Source organism: Apodemus sylvaticus, chromosome 9, assembly GCF_947179515.1.
Source record: "Apodemus sylvaticus chromosome 9, mApoSyl1.1, whole genome shotgun sequence".
Lineage (NCBI taxonomy): Eukaryota > Metazoa > Chordata > Mammalia > Rodentia > Muridae > Apodemus > Apodemus sylvaticus.
This window is the reverse complement of record NC_067480.1, coordinates 26,793,349-26,815,618: the sequence shown is the minus strand read 5'-3', so window position 1 is coordinate 26,815,618 and position 22,270 is coordinate 26,793,349. Positions and strand designations below refer to the sequence as shown.

Below are 22,270 nucleotides of genomic sequence, written 5' to 3'. Positions count from 1 at the left end.
AGTGTTTTCTCAGAGGTGGCCCTTAGAGCTGTGGGCTGAGATGATGTCTCAACATCTGGATAAGAGAACTACCAAGTTAGGGTGCAAAAACCAGCGTTGAGACCCTTGGGTAGAGAACGGTGAACACGGACTGATTGGGCACAGGAAACTATAGGGAGAGGGCTGTGAAAGCAACCAGCGGTGGGACCCCGGGGAGGAGCCCAGCGGGGGACCTGACCATCAGGACACCACCATGGCTGTCCCTACTAGCAGCAGCATGCTGACCAGCAGTTGCAGGGACCTCAGGACAGTGGCCTGGCCGGATGCGTTGTTTGTGATGGAGCTGCTCTGACCGGCAGGGGGCGCCAGGCCGCAGTCGGTGTAGGGCTCCAGGCAGCCTGCGAAGGCCATGACGTGCGCGATGTAGTTCTGCTCCTGCACTCCGTGCACCAGGTGCGCCTGCGGGCCACGCGCGAATATCGCCACGTCCTCCCCGCCGTGGGTCTCTGAGGACAGGGGTACAGCCGCCTGCTGCCGGTAGCTGGGATTACCTAGGGAGACAGGGTGTTTAGGGGAGCAGGCTCCATCTGCCCTGGTCTCCTCTGCCAACACCTCAAGCTAGGCAACGTGGTGGTACTTACCACTCTCAGCTTCGCTGACATTGGGCCGGTTGCCTGAATCAAGCACATAACCCGGGCCATTGCCATAGAGAATGGAGGTATAGGATTTGTCATCTAGGGCACTGAGTGGGGCCAGACCTGTATGGAAGAAAGGAGACATCTTGTCATACTAGGTTTGGAGTACAGCTGACTACAGCTTTTGGAATGCTGGCGAGAGCATTTTGATTGTTCTATGACTGCATTCTTTACAAAGTCATTTTGTGCCATTTTGACAGGTGAGGCAACCAAGGCCCAGCGATATCTGTCCCCACAGATCTGAAGCAACATCACCTGACACCGCCCCTTGGCTTACCAAAGATGGAGGTCCCCCTAAGAGTGTAGCCACCAAACGCAAAGACGTGGGAGTGGTCAGCAGTGATGAGTATTAGTGTGTCCTTCTCACTGGTAAGCTGGCTGGCCTTTTCGATGGCAGAGTCGAACATGACGGCCTCAGTCAGTGCCAGGTAAGCTGTGCCCGCATGGTGGCCTTGGTCAATACGACCTCCTGCAGGAAGCCAGTGATGGGGGGAGATGCTTGAGTTTGCTTGGGACCCCTGCCCCCTTCTCTTTTCTGTCAGGCATAACTACTCACCTTCTACAAAGAGGTAGAAGCCTTGTGGATTCCTGCTCAGAAGATTCACGGCCACCTCTGTCATCTCGGCCAGGGAAGGGTCTACTGAGGTGTTTCGGTTGACATCATATTTCATTTCTGTTGGCTCAAAGAGGCCTGAGGGGCACAGGAATTCATGATGGCAACCAAGTTTGTTGGGGGGGAGGGGCGTGATGGCATACATATAGGCTCCATCTGAGAGGTGCTAGGGCAGAACCAAGATATTACCCATGAGGTGAGTCACTGCTGGGTCCTGGGACGCCCGAATGAGCTCGTCACGGTTCCACACATACCGGGCCCCCTGCAGGGACACAGCCAGTCTTAGCACATAGCCCTGAGAGGCACAGCCCTGCCCTGGGCCCTGCCTTGGCCCCTTCACTGCAACCCACATCACCTGGTTCTTTGCCAACCACTCCTGCACCAGGTCCCGCTTATCCAGCCTGGTTCCAGACTGATCAGGGTCGCTTGGGTATTCAGGGTCTGAAGTCCCATTGGGAAACATGAACTTCCGGCCTCCTCCGAGGATCACCTTTGGTCAGAGGATCAACACAGGTAGACTTAGGGCTTTGTGCGCTCCCGTGTCCCCACCAGGTCTGTGGGGTGTGTGGGGCTTGTTTCTCCTGGATGTTCCACACCCACCCCTTATGTATGCATACTGCATGGAACCTGGAGTTCAGGCTGCTCATGCCTGGAACTATGACCAGTCCAAGGTTCACCCTCCATCCCTCCCTCTGGCTGGTTTTTGGAGCTCACATCAATGTCAATGTTGGAAATGAGTTGCGTGGCGATGTCCTTACAGCCGTCCTGTAGTGCAGAAGAGGGCATCTCTGCATCCGAGTACCAGTCGCGGTTCACCGTGTGCGCGTAGGTCCCGGCTGGAGAGGCGTGCTGCACCCTGGTCGTGGTCACCACTCCCACAGACTTCCCTGCAGACGATAGACAATCACCCAGTGATCCAGCCCTGCCCCCGAGCCCAACACCAACCTACCTGCTTCCTTGGCACGGTACATCACCGAGAAGACCTCGTTGCCAAATGTGGTGTTGCACTGGTTGAATCGAGCAGCCGCGCTCAGGCCGATGGTCTTGTAGTTGGCCTTGACCCCGCAGAGATAGGCCGTGGCCGTGCCTGCGCTGTCTGGGACCTGTCTGTCCACGTTGTATGTCTGGGGACAGAGACACGCTCAGCTGGGTGCTACTGGTAGACATTAGTCCCTGCGTCCTGGGACATGGCTACACTGTCCTGCTTGCAAACCTGGGCCCCAGGTCTTCTGGGTTCTTCCTCCTCCAGCCCCCTTTCCCGTCCTAGATATGCATCCCAGTGCTCACCTTGGACAGAGCCATGTATGGGAAAAGGTCCATGGCCAGGGGTGTCTCAGGTCCTAGATGATTGGTCAACTGTCCCTTTAGGATCCTGGTGGCTGTCACCGTGGGCACCCCCATGCCTGAAGGAACAGAACCTGGTCAGTCCTGAGCTCTGAAGCTTTCCTGGACCTGTCAGTGGCCTTGAGTGCTTGGAGTGCAAGGGCTGCAGGGTAGCCGGGCCTCACACACTCACCATCTCCCAGGAAGATGATGAGGTTCTTGGCTGATGTCTGAATGGGCTGCAGCTTTTTGGCGACATTCAGGGCCTCCTTCGCCTTTTGGTTCCAGAAGGCCGGGTTCTCCTCCTCCGCTACACAGGAGGAAGCATACCCAGGTGAGTCCAGGTGTGGTGGTAGCTTAGTCCTCCTGTGGGAGTCAGAAAGGAGCCTTCTTACCTGGGATGACACCGAAGGACAGATGGATCCTGAGACCCAAAACAAACAGCAGCACCCAGTTTCCCTGCATGGTTGGGGTTACTGATGGGCTTCCTAGCTAGGGAACCGAGGTACCAGCTCCCGCTTAGCCTGCCTGGGCTCAACTCAGAGATGGACTTTGTCCCTGGCTGTAAAGGGTCCGTGTTCCTCCTCTAGATGTAGTCACCCTGGCCCCACCCCTGCCCTGTGAACTGAAGTCTGGCTCTCAGGGTGTGGCTGGGCCAGGGGTCCTATGTCCCCTGCATGTCAGGTAGGAGGCTGGGGGTAATGGATCCTGAAAGAGAAACTTGAGCTGTATGCTGCTGGGACCCCCCCCCCCTCTATTCACGACTGTCTAGTCAGGGATTCCTCACACTTCCTGAGGGCAAGCTGGAGCTAGGCTCTACTCTGGGTGCTCAGAGAAAGAGAATTCCAAGTACCCAGCCTAAGCCAGGACCTAGCTTTGGTCCCCCAAGTCCAGCATACCCACTGTTAAGATGGAAAGACAGAGAGTGGCCTGAGGCCACTACCCTACAACTGTCTTCTCCCTAGCCTTGCCGGAGACTGTGTGTGGCACACTCAGGATGTGGCCCTGAAGTGACTCCTATAGGGACAAATAGTATTGCCAGGACTACCAAGAGGGAAACCGTGAAGACATGGGTCTTCAGTTATCGGTGGTGTACTGGGCCGGCCCCGAAGACCTCAGGCTGTGTGTCTTTCAACCTGTGACTGGAGCAGCAGGCTGGGGTGGGACAGCTGTCTTGGGCCAGATGTGGCACTGACTGGAGTTTTCAGGGCTTGTGTTGGTATGACTGACCCCTGTTCCCTCAGGCAGGTAGATGGGGCCCAAGGGTGAGTGTATTATCCACGGGCCCTGGGCACACCCAAGCAGCCCTGATAAGAAAGCAGGTTCAAATGTATTTCTACAATTTAGCAATCCCACTTCTGAGTGATAGCCAGCGGAACAGAAGTAGGGACTCCCTCGATGCTGTAGCATATGCCCATAATCCCAGCTCTGGGCAGGGATGGGGGAGGGGATGGGGAAGAAGGGAGGAGAGAAACAATAAAACGAATGTTGCTTGGAAACCTCTTTGTAAATGAATGAAAATTTCAGAGCAGGGTCCGTGGGGCTGGGGAGACAGATCAGAGGTTAGCAGTGTTTACTGTTCTTACCCAGAACACATGTCAAGTGCCTCACAACTTCCTGTGTCTCCAGCCCAAGGGGACCTAAGGCCTCTGGTCTCCACAGGTACCTGAATACATTTGCACATACCACACACAGAAACAAGACATGTTCACATAATTAAACATGAAATAAAATACTAAAAATGCTTTTTAAAAAGCATAATAAAAAGAAAATAAACAGCAGGGTCTCAGACAAATAGACATCTGGCCTAAGACTGGCAGCCACATCACTCCCAGCAGCCAGAGGTGGGGAGCAGGGCTATGGTTGGAACTAGCTGAATATGTCCCACGAAGGCCCAGATGTGCAGACTTAGTCCTAAGTGTATAGCTGTGCTAGCAGATGGAAGAGTTTCTAACAGGTGAAGATCATGAATGGTGGCTAGTAACTGTGGCCGCTGTTCTCTAGAGAGATGAACAGAGTTCTCCCAGGACCCGGGATGCTACTATTGTGGATTGTAATGAAAGACTAAATCCAGCGCTCCTGCCCATCACCAAGGGTGTCTTAGCCCAGCACTGACTGGGGTGGGACAGCTCTCTCGGGCTCTCATGGGCTGTGTCTTTCAGAGTGGCTCTCAAGCTTATGGAGGAAAGATTGACCTCTGGTTCCTTGGGCAGGCAGATAGGGCCTAAGGATGAGTGTATTGTCCACTGGGCCAGGGCCAGCTCTTGGTCTTCCGAATGCTTGAGCTAAGTAACCCCCTTATCGGATGTTGCCACTCGCATCTGTTATCTTACGTCAGTGGAAGACCCTTGTCTTACCCAGCGTTTTAGACGGCTGAATGGCCAAGCAGAGCGTGCTCCACACACAGCAGGTGTCATCTGCCTTAAAAAGGGGAGAAACCTGATCTGAATACATTACATACATGTATGAAAATGTCATAATGAAACCCATGTCAACCAAAACAAAAACAACAGCACCAGAAAGGGGAAAAGGTACACTGTGCACAGCTGTGATCCTTCTCTCATGAGAGTAAGGCAGAAGTCAGGTGGGCTGTGGGTTGTGGGATATGGGTCCCCCTTAGAATAATGCACCTAGCAACCTCAGAACCCCCTGGAAACCCCACCTGTGTCAGGCCATGCGTACTGCAATCGTTGATCTGTGGTATACATTTCCTGCCACTGGTACTGGTCAAACTCAGACAGTATTCAAGTATACTCCTAAACATATCTAGGTATGAAAAAGCAGAAGCCGGGCGGTGGTGGTGCACGCCTTTGATCCCAGCACTTGGGAGGGAGAGGCAGGTGGATTTCTGAGTTTGAGGCCAGCCTGGTCTACAGGGAGAGTCTTAGGACAACTAGGGCAACACGGAGAAACCCTGTCAAAGCAACAACAACAGAAAGAAAGAAAGAAAGAAAGAAAGAAAGAAAGAAAGAAAGAAAGAAAGAAAGAAAGAAAGAAAGAAGAAGAAGGAAGGAAGGAAGGAAGGAAGGAAGGAAGGAAGGAAGGAAGGAAGGAAGGAAGGAAAGAAAGAAAGAAAGAAAGAAAGAAAGAAAGAAAGAAAGAAAGAAAGAAAGAAAGAAAGAAAGAAAGAAAGAAAGAGTAGGCAGAAGATATGAGTTGGGCTGAGTGGGTCTGAGTGCATGTTCAAACACAAAACAAAACACGAAACTGTGTCCTTAAGCAACATTTTAGGGAGATTCCATAATCACCGTGTTATATCTATGCATAACTGGGTATGCATACAATTAAAGTCAGATGCATTATGGGAAGGGGCATGGGTAGCAGGAAAAAAATGAATGTGTGACCTAATACATCAATCCAAATAAGGAACAACCCCAAAGTACACCCCTTAGTAACTGTGGTGGTTTTAAATGAAAACAGCCCCCCATAGGCTCACAGTGAGGGGCGCTATGAGGGGGTGTGGCTTTCTTGGAGAAAGGGTGCCACTGGGGGGTGGGCTCTGGGGCTTCAGGCGCTCAAACCAGGCTCTCTCTCTGTGTGTGTGTCTCTCTCTCTTTCTCTCTCTCCCCCCTCTCTTTCCCCCCTCCCTCTCTCCCTCCCCACCACCTGCTGATCCAGATATATAGAACTCTTGGCTCCTTCTCAGCACCATGTCTGTCTGGACACTGCCATGTTTCCTGCCATGGCGGTGGACTGAACCTCCGAACCTGTAAGCCAGCCCCAATAAATTCTATCCTTTATAAGAGAGGCCGTGGCCATTGTGTCTCTACAACAGACACCATAACTAAGACAGTGACTAACTCTTCTTTCTTTGGAAGTCTGTAAGAACCTCCAAGAATAATTAGAACCCTCTCCTCTCTGCCCTAGTTCTATGCCTGCTGATTCTGAATCCCAGAAGGAAGAGTTGGGGATCTGTTGGTGCCCGCTAACCACCTCCATAGAGCCGAGGATACAGTTCATGGGCCGAGTGCTTGCCCAGTGTGCACAGCCCTAAATTCAATCTCCACTACCAAAAACCAAAAGATATTATTCTCAAGCTGTGTTGGAGTAATTCTATTGTTTTTGAGACTTGTCAAGAAATATTACAGGGCCTAGGGGTGTAGGTGTAAAACAGTTGGTAGATAGCTTATTACCAAGCATAATTCCTCATGACTATAGCCTTAGCACCCAAGAGGCTGAGGCAGGAGAATTGCCATGAATTCTAGACTAGCCTAAAGGGCTGGGGAAATATTTCAGTTATGGTACAGTATTGGCATACTGAGAACCTGGCTTTGATCTCAGCACTAGAAAAACATTTTAATTGGCAGGTGTCAATTACATGCATATCACTCGATGTGTAGCAATGGAGTCAGCGGAACTGTGCTTTCTGTCTCTTAAGCATTCTGTTGGGAAAGGAAAATTCCTGACTAAAGGTCACAGATGACTAGCTACTGGGCAAGTCTTAATCAATTAATTAGGTTTATATCAGGCTATAGATTAAAGGACACCACGGTCAGTTCTTAGCCAGGAAGCTTTCAGAGTGGCACATGCTGCTTAACCTTACTATAGAGCCATGTGCCACTGTTTAAATCTTATATTATTATTACTATTATTATTGTTGTTATTATTGTGTGTGTATGTATGTGTGTGTGTGTGTGTGAGGTGTGGGGTGTGTGGCTGCTGTAGACCTACGTGAAGGCCAAAGGATGACTTTGGGAAGTTGGTTTTCTCCTGCCCTTCCTGAGGCTCTGGGAGGCCAGTCTTGTGTGTCAGGTCAGGCCCCCCACCCCATGGAGCCATTTCACTTGCTCCAGAGTTACATGTCATTTTAAGAAATGAGATGAAGGCCTTGAAGAGTTGGCTCAGAGGCTAAGAGCACTGGCCGACTTTCCAGAGGACTCAGGTTCTATTCCCAGTACCCAGGTGGCAGGCCACAGCCATCTGTAACTCAAGTTGCAGGTGATCCCATACCCTCTTCTGGTCTCTGTGGACACCAGGCACATGCATCATGCACAGTCACACATGTAGGCAAAGCATTCACTCACATTAAAAAGTAATAAAATAATTTTTAAAAATGAAATGATATGGAGAGAACCGTGTGCATTTAGCCCAGTTTCCCACAACACTCCGTCCAGCCTATACACAATTATATCACTGCCTACATACAACTATACAACTTCATATACACAACTATACAACTGCCTATACACAATTATACCACTGCCTACAAACAACTATACAACTTCATATACACAATTATACCACTGCCTACATACAACTATACAACTGCATATACACAACTATACCACTGTCTATATATACTCTACCACTGCCTACAAACAACTATACAACTTCATATACACAATTATACCACTGCCTACATACAACTATACAACTGCTTATACACAACTATACAACTGCCTATACACAACTATACAACTGCCTATACACAACTATACCACTGTCTATATACACTATACCACTGCCTATATACAACTATACAACTATATAACTTCCCTCTGCTCGTGGTCCTATCCAGCTTCTCTGCAGACTCCTCTGTAACCTCCACTCCTTCCTGCACCCCATCTTCTGTCCCTCATAGAGCTAATATTTGGACTCGCTAACCTCAGAATCTGTTGCTTCTAGTAAGTTATAGCCACAGGCCTAACTACACACTTGGAATGACTTTTCTTCATACAACATGATTCTCTAAGAGTTGGCTGGTCTTCGTTTCCAGGACAAATGGGTGAAATATATCATAGTCGTGATATATGTCACTTTAGCTCTTTTGCTAGAGAACTTGCTAAACGGACAGCTGAAGAAGCTGCTTGCTTCCAGCCTTGGCCTTTATGAATAAAGTGGCCGCAAGCAATGCAGGGTCAGTTTTCTATATGAACACATTTCCATTCTGCGGAACGAGTGCCCAGGAGTGCCAGCACTGGCCACAAGATGAGGGCACGTGAAGAGACTGCTGGATTGTCCGCGCAGATTAGCTGTGCCATGTCCACCATTTCCGTGTGAGGGACTCTCTTTTCCTTCCTGCCAGTGTTGCTATACATAAGAGCAGAGACAGTGGCTCTGCACACCTGAGTTCAGGTCAGCAGTGAGTGGGGCACTCCCACCTGGAGGACGCCTGCTCTGTGGACTAGAGTCACCCTGGAAAGACGGAGGCACAGAAAGCTTTAAGGGAAGCCATGAGATCTACACTAGTTGTTATAAAATGACACCCTTGGCTGGGCAGTGGTGGCGCATGCTTTTAATCCCAGCAACTGGGAGGCTGAGACAGGCAAACTTCTGAGTTCAAGGCCAGCCTGGTCTACAGAGTGAGTTTCAGGACAGCCAGGATTATACAGAGAAACCCTGTCTCAAAAAAACAAAAAACAAACCAAAAATGTGTGGTTCAGCCCATAGTTCCATGAGAGGTCGCTGGGAAGATGGCCTCACAGAACTGGAAACCAGGCATGGTGGCACAAGTCACAGGAGAATTTCTGTGAGTTTGAGACTACTCAGTCTACTTTGCAAGTTTCAGGACAGCCAGGGCTACAAAGTGAGGTGCTGTTTTTAAATTTAAAAAAAAAAAATCTTAGGGTGAACATATGGTTGCCTAAGGACGAGAGTTATGGTTCTGGCAGAATCTTTGGTCATAGGTCACGTTCCTAGGCAGATAAGCATGAGGGCCCCTCCCTCACTGACTCTGGCTTCATTTGTTTATTTATTTGTCGTGTGTGTGTGTGTGTGTGTGTGTGTGTGTGTGTGTGTGTGTGTGTGTATGTGTGTGTCAGTGTCAGATGACCTTTTAGAAACTACTTCTTTCCTCCTACCATGTGGGTCTCTGCATTACACTCAGGTGTTTCAGGCATTCAGGTAAAAGTATGGTGACAAACACTTTCTACCCCAGCCATCCTCTGGCCCCTGTGTTATGTTTTAATTCCGGTAGTTTTGTCTTTTGAGACAGAGTCTCACTCTATAGCTCAAGCTGACCCAACACTAGCCTTGAACTCTTGACAATCCTGCCTCAGCCTCCCAATTGTTGCTAGCCAGCACAATCAGAGCAAGGAAGAAGGCTTTTAAAACTGAAGAAATAAAGTCGTATTATTAGCATTATAATAACTTCAAGTTAGATGGGTGTGGTGGCATTAAATTCTAGCCTCAGGAGGCAGAGGCAGAGGCAGGTGGAGGACCAGTTTGGTCTACATAGTGAATTCCAGACCTTGCAGTGTCTCAATAATAATAGTAGTAGTAGTAGTAGTAGTAGTAATAATAATAATAAGCTTCATTTTGTGTAAATTATTTTGAAACATGAACCCAGACCTAAAGGTATCCACTCAAATAACCATGGCAAATGTCACACGGGACTTTGGACCATTTTCTTAGCACGTGTAATCGGGTCTCAATTACCCCTGAGGAACTTATCCAGGAACAACACGGAGTCTTAGCAATGAGCGCTACTTCAGGACACTAACAGACACTAACAGTGGAATTCCTCTGCAGAGAGAATTTAATGAGTGTTGTTGTCAATCACAGTCTTTGCAATACAATCTGGAAAGGCACCAAAGTGACAGATAAACCTCTAATCATATTTACTGGCCACACCAGAGTCCAAAGGATCTGACCAATGAATCAGAGCCAGAGTCCCAGTGTCCACGGGGATAATGTCATTGGGCCTCTATGACCTGCAGCACTTTGTAGGGGTTGACACCCGTTCCTCCATTTTGATTCTGACACCATCACATCTGGATTCGGTGTTGCCCACTGTTTTGTGGCTATTGTTGGCCATTTTGACAGGTGTGTAACACAGGTGTTTTCATCCTCCACTGCAATCAGCCCAGCTTTCATGTGCCTAGACAGGACTGGAGATCAGACACACACCACCTGTCACCTGCAGTGATCAAAGGATGTGTCACTCACAAAGTCTATGGATACAATCCAGGCATGTGGGCCCATCCGGGTTCCTGTCTCCACCTCCATGCCTGAGTCACGTGACCAGTAACAGTCCTGCTTCTGGGGCCCTGCAACGATTCTGTTGTGGACTTAGAGATGTAGCCCAGTCCTTCCACGAGTGGGTCATCCTTACATGGGTTCTCACAGGCAGATATTGGGCATCAGCTAAGCAGTAGGATTCGGGGGGCGGGGCATCACCGAAGCCTCAGCCTATCCAGAGTCGCAGGGACCCGCCCATTCCTGTGATGTAAACTTGCCTCATCTCGGGCCAGGCCTGCCCATGCATTTCTTTGACCAAGAAGGAGACTAGGCCACCCCTCTCTCCTTCCCAGCCTGCCTGACGGAGGGGCCTTCGGGAACGTCTGCCCCTTGAGCCAGCACTTGAGCATCTAGATGCGTTGTGCCCTGATTGTGGATGACCTCGAAGGAGCGCCCCCAGCAACAGAAGCTGGGCCATCTGCAGGCTTTGTGCGATACCCATGAAATTTCCAGGAGCAATTGACACATAATTGTTAAGAATAAGTAAGTGTGGTGAATATAAATGGGACGAACAATTTATAAACTTACCCCTCGTGTTCCGCAGTCAGAGGATCACTGCTCAAAGGCAGTGTTCAGGGCCTTGGAGTTGGTAGGAACGAATCTGGTTTGTTTCAGGGTTGTCAGTCTTGAGAAGAGAGAGTGGCTCTTGTCTCAACTTGAGGGCTCCAGAGTACAGAGAGCTTCAACAGCGGTTCTCAACCTTCCTGACGCTGCGACCCTTTAATACAGTTCCTCGTGTTGTGGTGACCCACACACACACACCATAATATTATTTTTGTGGCTGTTTCATGACTGTAATCTTGCTACTGTTATGAACTGTAATGTAAATATCTGATACGTGATCCCCCAAAGGGGTGGTGACCCACGGGTTGAGGAGACTCAGCGGGAGGGCTGCATTCCGAACCCTGTTCCTCATCTAGAGCTGCATTCTGGAAGGTCTTCCTCATCTAGAGCATGGGCTTCCTTTTCACTCCCTGGTTGGAACACTGAGGCGGATCTCAGTCTCTTACAGATAGCTCCCATATTTCCTTAGCCACCCCCGCCCCGCCCCCAGATGAAGTCCACATCCGCATTGGCTTGGAACTCACTCTGCAGCCCAGTCTGGCCTCAAGCATGCAGCACTCCTACCTCAGCTTCACAAGCGGGGGGGAGGGGGGGAGAGGGGGGTGACAAGCATGCGCCATCTTCACCATCTACTAAGGGATTCTCTACATCAAAAACATCAGAAAGGGATGGGGCGGCCAGGGCAACAAAGGGCACCCCTGTACCTTTGTAATTTCAAAACCTTCTCAGGCAGCAGTGCCCTCCGTCCGGTGGTTCTTGCAGAGGACCAAGCACCCTCTTCAGACAGCTCACAGCTAACTCCAAGCGCCAAGGAATCTAGTACCCTCTCTCTTCTGGACAACTTGGGTACTTGTGCTCATATGTATACATAACATGCAGAGAGAGAGAGAGACAGACAGAGAGAGAGAGAGAGAGAGAGACAGAGACAGAGACAGAGACAGAGAGATCTTTATAAAGATGTCCCACACCAGAGATCCCTGTAATGCCAGTATTCAGGTCACTGAGGCAAGAGGACCAAGAGCCGTGGCCCAGCTTGAATAAATAGCAAAAGCCCTGTCTCAGAAAAACAAACCTTTTTCAATAACTTGAAATCTTAAAGTCAAGATACGCTAAATTAAGTCACATACCTGAGATATCTAGACCATTTCTAAATAGGTCAGGTTTCTAGCCAGGCATTGTGGCACATATCTATAGTTCCAAAACTCAGGAAGCCGAGGCAGGAGAACTTCCTTGAGGTTTGAGTCTTCTCTCAAAAATAAATAACAAAATTAAAATTCTAAAGTTTATTTATTAAGCTTATATTCAGGGCTTACCCATCTTTTATATTTCTTCATTTTGTATGTATCTGCATACCTGCATGCCTTTGGGCCACACTGCATGTGTGGAGGCCAGAGGACATCTCCCAGGTGTTGGTCATTTCCTCCCGATGGATCTTAGGGATCAAACTCAGGTCGCTGGACTTAAAAGTTTCTTTACCTGCTGAGCACTCTCCCTGGCCTCTTTACATATGATATGGAAAATAGACCAATATATTTTGACCTGTTAGAAAACTCATTCTGTTTTCACATTTGAAAGCTGTGTTATAGACAAGCATAGTGGTACATGTCTATAATCGCAGCATTTAGGAGACAGAGACAGGAGGATTGCTGCATTTGAGACCAGCCTGGTCTATTTAGTGAGTTTCAAGCCAGAGTGAGACCTTAAACCCCTCCAAAAAAGGAAAGTAGAGAAGAGGAGAGGGTGCTTTACTTTTTAAAGATTTATTTCATTGTTATTAATTATTATTATTTGCGGTTGTTTGTATCTCTGTGTGGGGCCTAGAGGGATCAGATTCCCTGCAGCTGGAGTGATTTGTGGTTGGTTGTAAGCCACCCAAGAGTGGATCCTGGGAACTTGGGTCCTTTGCTGGAGCAGAACTAACTCTTAACTGCCCAGTTATCTTTCCAGCCCCACGGGGAGGAGAATTCTAATAATGATTAGAAACATGGCGTAGTCTCCTGAATGACTATTACACAAAACTAAAAATAAGACAGGAAACAGCTCTTTATGAGAGGAGAAAGTGAAGAGATTAAAGATGTATCCAGAACCTAGAAACGGCATTTCCTTTTGAGATGGGTTCTTATGTAGCTCAGGCTAGCCTTAACCTCTCCACACGGCTGAAGATAGCCTTGATGGGTGTCCATGTCCTGAGTGCTGGGGTTGCCGCGGTACACCACCATACCTCTGTGCCAGGGAGGCATTCTACTGGCTCATCCACTGTCCTGGGTTAGAAATTGATTCTAATCCTAAATCATTAATGCAGGACAGTGACTTCCTATGATGTAAGAACAGTAAGAATAGCATCAAGTGTGTATCATGAATTAAGGAGCTGACAAGCAAGCAAACCAACTCAGTCACAGGGAATGGAAGGGGCCGGCAGGGGGTGCTACTCCCTCCCTGCCATGAGGTTGAGGGAGGGGATACAAGGGGACTACGCACAACAGCCTCTTGCCATTCAGTGGTGTGGTTTTACAAGATCTTTTCCTTCTGTGCGCTCACATCCTAGCCTTGGGATCTGTGCTCAGTGGGCAGTCGACCTGACCCCCGAGCTGCCGAGTAACGCTTATGGCCAGTATTTCTCTCTTGTAAATGCTTTGGCTTCACGCTTTAGCCTGGCCTTCTGAGGGGCTGGGCCTGAGGAAACATGGGTCAGACGCGCAACAAATGCACTGCCATGTTCTAGCCCTGCCATAATACTGATTTTTTTATTTATAAATTTATTTTGTTTTTTGATTGTTTGTGGTTTTGCTTGGTTGGTTGGTTGTTTTGTTTTGTTTGTTTGTTTTTGAGACAGGGTCTCACTGTCTGGCTTTATTTTGGTATTTCAAGACAGAGTCTTACTATGTAGCCCAGGTAAGTCTCAAACTTCTTACCCTCCAGCCTGAGTGCTAGGAATATGGGCCTGCGCCACCACAGCCGAGTTTGGTCTGCACAGAGTAGGAGATTGTGAACAATTTTTTCTTTTTTCTTTTTTTTTTTCTTTTAATCTTTTAAGCGATCGGCCTGGAAATCTAAGATTTAAGATTGTTCTGCATTGTTTTGTGTGTAACGCTCCCCCTGCCCCTCCTCCCCTGGCCCTCTGCCCCCATTCCCCCTCCCCCCAACAAGGTCTTTCTAGTACTCTCTTATGACTGTCCTGGACCTCACTATATATATCAGACTGGCCTTGAACTCACAGAGCTCTACCTACCTCTGCCTCCTGAGTGCTGGGATTAAAGGCCTAAGCCACCACACCTGCCTGGCTTTTGTTTTTGAAACAGAATCTCATGTAGCCCAAGCTGGCTTTGAACTTGATACCTAGGCAAGGATGACCTTTAACTGAGTATCTTCCTACTTCTACAGCTGTAGTGCTGGGGTGACAGGGGTGTGCCGACACACCTTGAGTGCCCTTCAAAAGGTTTCTTCATTGGTTTTCTTTCAAAAAGGCCCTAGTTAACTAAGTGCTTTAAGCTTTGCATCTACTGGACAAACTCCCTCAAATCAAAATTTCTCCTTTGTTCCAATTCTTCTTAATCTGTGCGTGTGCACACACACAATTGTACATTGCACAGCATGAGTGTTGAGATCAGAAGATAACTCTGGGCCACCTGTTCTTTAAGTGGGACTCGGGGATTGAACTCAGATCGTCAGGCTTAGCAGCAGGCACCTTCACCCACTGAGCCATCTCATCCACCCCTTGTCTGTAATGGATTTTGAGTTTTTTTTTTCAGAGGGTCCCTAAAAGTCCAAAAACCACATATTAGACTTGCACTCACATGAATGAATTTTTTTGTATAAATGGTGTTTTGAATGCAATATTAATATATAATCCAAAATTGCATGAGAGTCATAACTCATAAGTCTGTGTCTAGGTTTTTATTAACAGTCATAATTCTAATGTTACTCTTTTTGGAGACAGGATCTCATTATGTAGCCTCAGCTGATCTGGAACTTGCTACACAGTCCAGGTTGGCCTTGAACTCGTCGTGATCCCCCTGCATCTGCCTCCCAAGGGCAGAGGATTCAAACATGAACCATCACATCCAAGTGCAATGTTGTAGGCTGTAGAATACTGAGTGGCTCTCACTGTGAACTATCAGATCATTATACATCGCTGGTTTTGTTGCGTTCGGTTGCTCTATTCTGTCTTTCTGGACACTTTCTGCATGCAATTAAAACCCTAAAGTGGTGTCTTCTACGAGGTTGCCGGGAAAGATGAGGTCTCCGAGAAATGTGAATTTTTAATGACTTCGGACTGGAGAAGAATTTTCCAGAACTCTATGACAGATATTGGTGAGTTTATGAAACTGCTAACCCAAGGGCAGGCAGAAAAAGAATTGATAAATGTGAGATTGAATTCATTAATAAAGTAGTTTGAGATGCTAGGCACTGTGACTCAAGCCTGTAACCCCAGCACTGAGAGGAGGCAGCATCTAGACTGTGAGACTGAGGGCTACATGAGATGTAAGCAGGACCCTACCTCAAAAACAGCAGCAAGGGAAGAAGGTGCCGGACGCAGAGGCGCACAAGTAACCCTAGCACTCAGGAAGCTGAGATAGGAGAATTGCCACAAGTTAGACACCAGCTGCGCTACATTGTGAGTTCGAGGCCAGATTACTGACTGATATGGTAATCACGTCTCAACAGAATGAAAGGAAGGATGGAAAAGAAAACAACACAACTTCAAGTATTCTATGATAGTAACAGAAAACCGACAGACAGAAGTGTGTGCTATGTAAGCATGAGCTCAAAAAATAGAGCCAGAGCGCTAAGATATGAGTGTGGTTTGTGGATCTCAGACATCTCCTCAGGTTCCCTGGGTTGAAAGCAGCGTGGTCTCCAGCGTGGGAATGGTAAAAGGCAGTGGGACCTTTAAGAGGTAGGACCTAGGACTGGAGAGATGGCTCAGTGGTGAAGAGCATTGACTGCTCTTCCAGAGGTCCTGAGTTCAATTCCCAGCTACCACATGGTGGCTCACAACCATCTGTAATGGACTCTGATGCCCTCTTCTGGAGACAGCTACAGTGTACTCATATAAATAAAATAAATCTTTAAAAAAAAAAAAAAAAGAAGTCGGACCACCTAGATACAAGGTCCTGGGATCAGTCCCCAGCACTGGAAAAAGAGGAGAGGAGAGGAGAGGTCAGAAGCTGGGGAGGAGAGGAGTAGAGGAGAATCGGGAGGAGGAGGGAAGGAAGGCAGCGGGTGAGGGAGTCATTAATTATAGAAAACACTATGCCTGAGAAGCATTCAGGTAGTTCTCAATGGACCTGGGTCACACCTAGAAAAAGGGTTGTTCCTTCTCCCTGCCTGCCTGCCTGCCTGCCTGTCTGTCTGTCTGTCTGTCTTGCCTCTCCCCATGCTCTGTCTTCCCTTCCGAGGATATGCTCTGTCCCTTTGGAATGTGCTTTTGCTGTTACAGTGTCACATCAGAAACAAGTTAACACTGATACCTTGCCCTTAAACCTCAGAGTCCTGAGCTATCTTTTTCCTCTTCTCTTTCTTCCCCTCCCCCTTTCTTTAGTTGTTCATTTAAGGGATTATTTCTTTGTGAGTGTGTATGTGTATATAGTGTGTGTTTGTTGTGTGTGTGTTGTTGTGGGGTGTCTGCCATAGAAGACTACTTGGACACAGATTAAAGAAAGTCTTCATTAGCCTACCAGTGACTACACTGACTTTTGGGGATCCCATGTGACCCCAAGCCTTTCTCAGGGTGAGCTTTTAAGCACAAAGGGTTCACACACTTCAGTTAGCAAGAACAGGTAGCCAGACTAAGGTCTGGGGGGGGGGGCTGTTATGTATGTGTGTGGGCACATGAATGCGTGAGGGAGTCTTCTGTCTTCTCTCTCTCTCTCTGTCTCTCTCTCTCTCTCTCTCTCTCTCTCTCTCTGTTATGAAAACTATGAGATACTTCACAAATCTGTGTCATCCACTTGCAGGGGACATGCTAATCAGCACAGTTTTAATATTTGTGCTGAGCATGAGACAAGGCCTCACTTGTTCACAGATGTGTAGCTCAGGCTAGCCTAAGAGCGTTAGGTGATTCTCCTGCCTCCATCCCTCATTTCCTCCTAGGGCCCCTGGGATTACAGACCCATGCACTATTGTTTGGAATTCTCCTGGGTTCCGGTTGTAACACACAGCAACCATTTGCCATAAAGTCATCTTCCCATCTTATTTTTTTGTTTTAAGACAAAGTCTCACTCTGAAGTCAACTCTAGCCTCAAACTTTCAGTAATCCTCCTGCCTCACCGCACCCCTCACCCAAGCACTAGAATCACAGGCATGAGCTTCCATAACTGACTTAAGCCTCTGAAAAGAAGTGCTTGTCATCTGCCCATAGTTAACTTTTCTTTGCATTAAAAACTTTAGGGGTTGGAGAGATGGTTCAGTGGTTAAGGGCACTTCTTCCAGAGGACCTGGGTTCAAATCCCAGCACCCACATGGCAGCTCGTAACTGTAACTCCAAGATCTGACACTTTCACATTGACATACATGAAGGCAAAACACCAATGAATCTAAATAAATATTTTAAATTTTTATCTATGTTTGTTCAGTATGTATTTTGTGTGTGTGGTACACATGTATGAGTGTTCCACGATGCTCATGCGGCCATCAGAGGACGGCTGTTTATGTATTTATGTATTTATGTATTTATGTATTTATTTATTTAGAGTCAGTTCTGCAACTTTACTGACATTAGGCAGGTTAGTTCTCATCCACCTTGACCATCTGTAGATTTCTGAATGTGGTAGCAGGCACAAGTGCAGAGCTTGTTTGGTGAATCCTCATCCTCCTTACATTTTCTGGACAAACATACTCAGATGAGATACGGAACATTCCTTACCCAGATGACTTTATTGACTTTATTGAGCCCGGCGCCAATGCCGCACATCTGGACTCCCTAGCTCCTTCACTACAAATTTTCAGATTTCTTTGAGTGCCCAAGGGGCACACTCCTTGAAGCTCACGCCTCCATGGATGCGCTTGTGAATGCTGATGGTGTCGCTTCGGTCACCATCTGGTTGATGGCAGAACGGCCCTTCTTCTCCACACCCTTCTTTGCCGAGGCCATCTAAGCGCAGGCAACAGGGAGGCTTCTGCAGGGCCCAAGGTGGTCAGGGGACAACTTTTGAGAGCTGGTTCTCTTCTTTGATGGCGCTGGCCTTGGGAATCTATCTAACTCAGGTCCTCAGGTTTAGTAAAACCTTGATCTTCAGAGCTGTCTTGCTAGCACTTTTTCTGTCTGTCTGTCTGTCTGTCTGTCTGTTTTTGAGACAGCGTCTCACTATGTAGCCATGCCTGGTTTGGAGCTCACTGTGTAGACCAGGGTGGCCTCAAACTCATAGAGACCTGTCTATGTCAGACTCCTGGGTGCTGGGATTAGACCTGTCCCACCATACCCAGCTCTGCATTTCTGATGCTTGACTGACTTGGTAACAAAAATATGATGTCCTAAAGCAATGGGGTGGGGAGGACTGTCTGACAGTTGACTTTATTTTTCTCCACCAGTTTTTAGGCTTTGTCGTGGTTTACACCTAAAATGTCCCTCAGAGGCTCATGTGTTGAAGGCCGAGGCCCCGGGATAGCAACATTGAGAGGTAGGCCTTTGTTTCATTAGTTTTTCATGGCAGGGTCTCCAGTAGCCCAGGCTGGCCTTGAACTGGCTATGTAGTTAAGGCTGACTTTGAACTCCTGATCTTTCTCCCTCCACCTCTGAAGCAGAAGGATTGTAAGTCCTGTCTTCCAGGTAAAGCTTTTGACTGGATCATGAGGCTCTGACTTTATCAGTAGATTAATCCATTGTTAGGTTTATAATTTGATGAATTCCCTGGAAAGAGTTAGGTGCCATGGAGTTGGGGAAGGTGGGTTCTAGGCTATGCACAAGAGGACGCATCCTGTCCCCGTCCCATCCTTGCTTTCTTTCCCTTTGTGTTTCACAGCTGCTGTGAGGGGACCAGGTTTACTCCACTGTACTCTCCTGCCTCAGCTAAGAATATCCCAGTGATGTACACTTCTAATTCCAGGGAGGGTGAAGGGAAAGGGTAGGAGCTGGAGGCCAGGCTGCCCTCCACAGTGAATTCTAGGCCTACCCGGGCTGCAGAATGTGAGCTTGCCCAGTAATAATAATAATAATAATAATAACAACAACAACAACTACTACTACTACTACTACTACTACAGCAATCCTTTTCTCAGCTCTTTTCCCACAGCAATGAAAATCTAAAACAACACAAGATGTGTGAAGGAAAACTCAAAAAACCTCTGCATTTGCTGGTTTTCAAGTTTTGTCACCTCAAAGCAAGCCATATGCCAAAGACACGTAGACCTAGAAGGTAAGATGGCGCGGTGGGTGGAGGCAGTTGCCAACAAGTCTGACAACCTGAGTGTGACTCTGGAACCCACAGGAGGAGAAGGGAAGAATGACCGCAAGTAGTAGTTGTCCTCTGACCACCATGTGCACACGAATGCGCACACATACACATGCACACACATGCATGTACACACATATGCACACACACACACACACACACACACACACACATGTGCATACACACATATGCACACACACCAACATAAAGAACAATGACTGAATGTGAATTTGAGTGTCTATTTAGGGTTCTTGGTTTGTTTGTGTGTTTGTTTGTTTGTTTGTGTGCTTGAGATAGAAGCAGGTGGTGCTTACAGCACTCTTCCACTGATCCAGCAGATTTCCTGGAGTCCATCTGCTGGATTTCCTTTGTTGACTAGATATCAAGTAGAAGGTCAGCCTGGATTACATGAAACTCTGTCACTAAATTAAAACAAAAGGTCCCAAGAAGCTAATGTGTTGAAAGCCTAGCTTCCAATCTAGCAATGTCCAGAGCTGGGGTTTTGTTGTTTTGCTATTTAAGACAGACTGGTGCTGGGATTACAGATGTGAGCTACCAAGCTCTGGTCTGCCCTGAGTACAAGACTGTAAGATGGTTGGTCTCACTTTGCTATTAACCCTTTCAGCAAACTGGCTTAGGAAACAAAGATTGGTCTCCCAGACTGTTTCCTGAGCATTCCATGTCCCTCACTTGGGCTTAGGTCATGCGAGGAAACCAAATCCTCTGCTAAAGAGCGACACGTTTCTCTAAGCTGTCTTACGTTCTGGATTTCCCTTTGTGAGTCTTCTGATTGCAGAGAAAATCTCTTATGTAGTGTATGAATGCAACACCTGCCAATTAAAGCTGATTGCCCTGTAGCTGAGACAGGAAGTAGAAGGTGGGACATCCGGTAGGCAGAAAGGATTCTGGGATAGAGCTAACGGAGGGAGGAATGGGCCCTCGGACATAGATGATCCCAACATGTAGGAAGCTAAAGTAGGAAGAGCTTAAATTCAAGGCCAACCCGGACTACATAATGGCAGTCACACTAGCCTTGATCATGCATTAAAACTAATCCTCTTTTTTTCTTTCCTTCATTTTTTTCTTTTTCTTTTTGAGGGAGAAAAAAGAAGAGGAGGAGGAGGAGGAGGAGTTTTACTTATGTAGCCCGGGCTGGTCTGGCACTTGCTATGTAGACCAGAACTCAGAGAGTTCTACCTACCTCTGTTAGGGATTAAAGCTATGTGCCACCACCATGACAGTCAAGACCCCAATTTTTTAAAACCCCCAAACAATGACAAAATATAACTAATTAGGCTTACTTGATGTATTGAATTAAATGGGAATGTTGTCAAGGAGTATCTAATGATAAGCCTGGCGAGTTAAATTTGCATAAGTGTGTTACTAATCTGTGTCTCAGAAAATTTGCATAAGTGTGTTACTAATTTGTGTCTCAGATAAATTTGCATAAGTGTGTTACTAATCTGTGTCTCAGAAGTTGAACAAAATTCATACAGTTCTGATAGTCTGGCATCCTATCAGCCAAAGTTTGTTATCTTCAAGCATGTGCAGAAGAAATAACTGAATTTCCACATTCACAGATGGTTGTTTACTCAATAATTTCCCAAGCGACCATCAACCTAAACTGTTTTGTTTTCTAGGATACCCTCAGAAGAGAATTGGGCAACTTCCTGTTGACTTTAAGATGGAGCCACCGGCCTGCTGAGAAGTGCCAGGATGCTTCCCAAAAAAAAAACAATTTTTTGGGAAGTAACCCAAGGGTCTAAGAGTTCATTAAGGCCAGGTGTGTGGTGTATGCCAGAGTCCCAGCACTCAGGAGCCTAGAGTTCCAGACTAGGTTGTATGTCTAGAAGATAAGTTATTAAATACTGAGAAAATACTTTAGTAGATTTTTCCTCCTTCCGTCCCTCCCTTCCCCCTTCCCTCCTTTCCTACCTCCTGCTTTCCTTCCTATCTGTCTGTCTGTCTTCCAACAGGGTCTCCTGTATCCCATGCTGGTATCAAACTCCTGATGTAGCCAACCAAGAGTGGCCTGGAACTGATCTTCCTGCCTGTGCCTCCTGTGTGCTGGGATCATAGGTGTGCACCACTAGAGTATATGTGGTGTTGGGGGTTAAACCCAGGGCTCCCCGCATGCTGGGCAAGTACTCTACCCACTGAGCTGTGTCTCCAGCACCACCCTGTCCCCCCAACCCCCATTTGTTTGAGGTTTGGGGGACTGTAGGAAGGCAGATTTTCATGCTATGTCAGCAAGTTCTGAACTTGTGTTTGAACACCTCTGATGATGATGTTTAGGGACAGTGTGGAACCTTTGGAACTTAGGGCCTAAGGCATGGAGCTAGGCCATGGGGTGAGACTTGAGGCTTATAGTCCAGGCCTGATTCAGGTCCTTTCTCTGCTTCCTGACCTGCCATAATGTGAGGATCCTCCACCACACAGTCCTGCGAAGACAGACTGACACACCTTCCCGCCACAGTGGACTGTATCCCCTTAAGCCCAGAGCCAAAAAGCCTCTTTGCCTTTAAGTTGTTTCTGCTAGTGACAGCAGGACCCGGGACATACTGCTTCAGAAGCACTGTGTGTCAAAATTCAAAAGAAAAAGAAATGGTGTCAGGAGTGGGGATGCAAACTAAGAGGCAGAGGCAATCGGGTCTCTGTGAGTTCAAGGCCAGCCTGATCTACATAGCAAGTTCCAGGTCAGTCAGAGCTACATAATGAGACTGTGTCTCAAAGGAAAAAGAAGAAAA

The 22,270-nt window shown here is 47.6% G+C and overlaps 1 protein-coding gene across 1 annotated transcript; it reads right to left on the bottom strand.

Moving 5' to 3' along the window:
- Positions 1-219: 219 nt before the first annotated feature.
- On the bottom strand, positions 220-3,075 carry LOC127692463 (intestinal-type alkaline phosphatase 1). The gene is made up of 11 exons (XM_052192828.1): positions 3,006-3,075; positions 2,804-2,920; positions 2,575-2,690; positions 2,237-2,411; positions 2,002-2,174; positions 1,643-1,777; positions 1,477-1,549; positions 1,231-1,365; positions 952-1,143; positions 621-737; positions 220-530 (listed from the first exon to the last, which is right to left on the bottom strand). Exons 1-11 carry the CDS (start codon positions 3,073-3,075, stop codon positions 220-222), a joined length of 1,614 nt encoding a protein of 537 aa, XP_052048788.1.
- Positions 3,076-22,270: the final 19,195 nt, after the last annotated feature.

Bases quoted from the DNA above. Each gene is read 5' to 3' on its own strand.
- LOC127692463 (XM_052192828.1), bottom strand. From the start codon at position 3,075: ATGCAGGGAAACTGGGTGCTGCTGTTTGTTTTGGGTCTCAGGATCCAT. The intron at 1,366-1,476 runs GTAATATCTTGG...TGTGCCCCTCAG, and splicing joins AGCAGTGACTCACCTCATGG to GCCTCTTTGAGCCAACAGAA. The intron at 1,144-1,230 runs GTGAGTAGTTAT...GGCTTCCTGCAG, and splicing joins CTTCTACCTCTTTGTAGAAG to GAGGTCGTATTGACCAAGGC.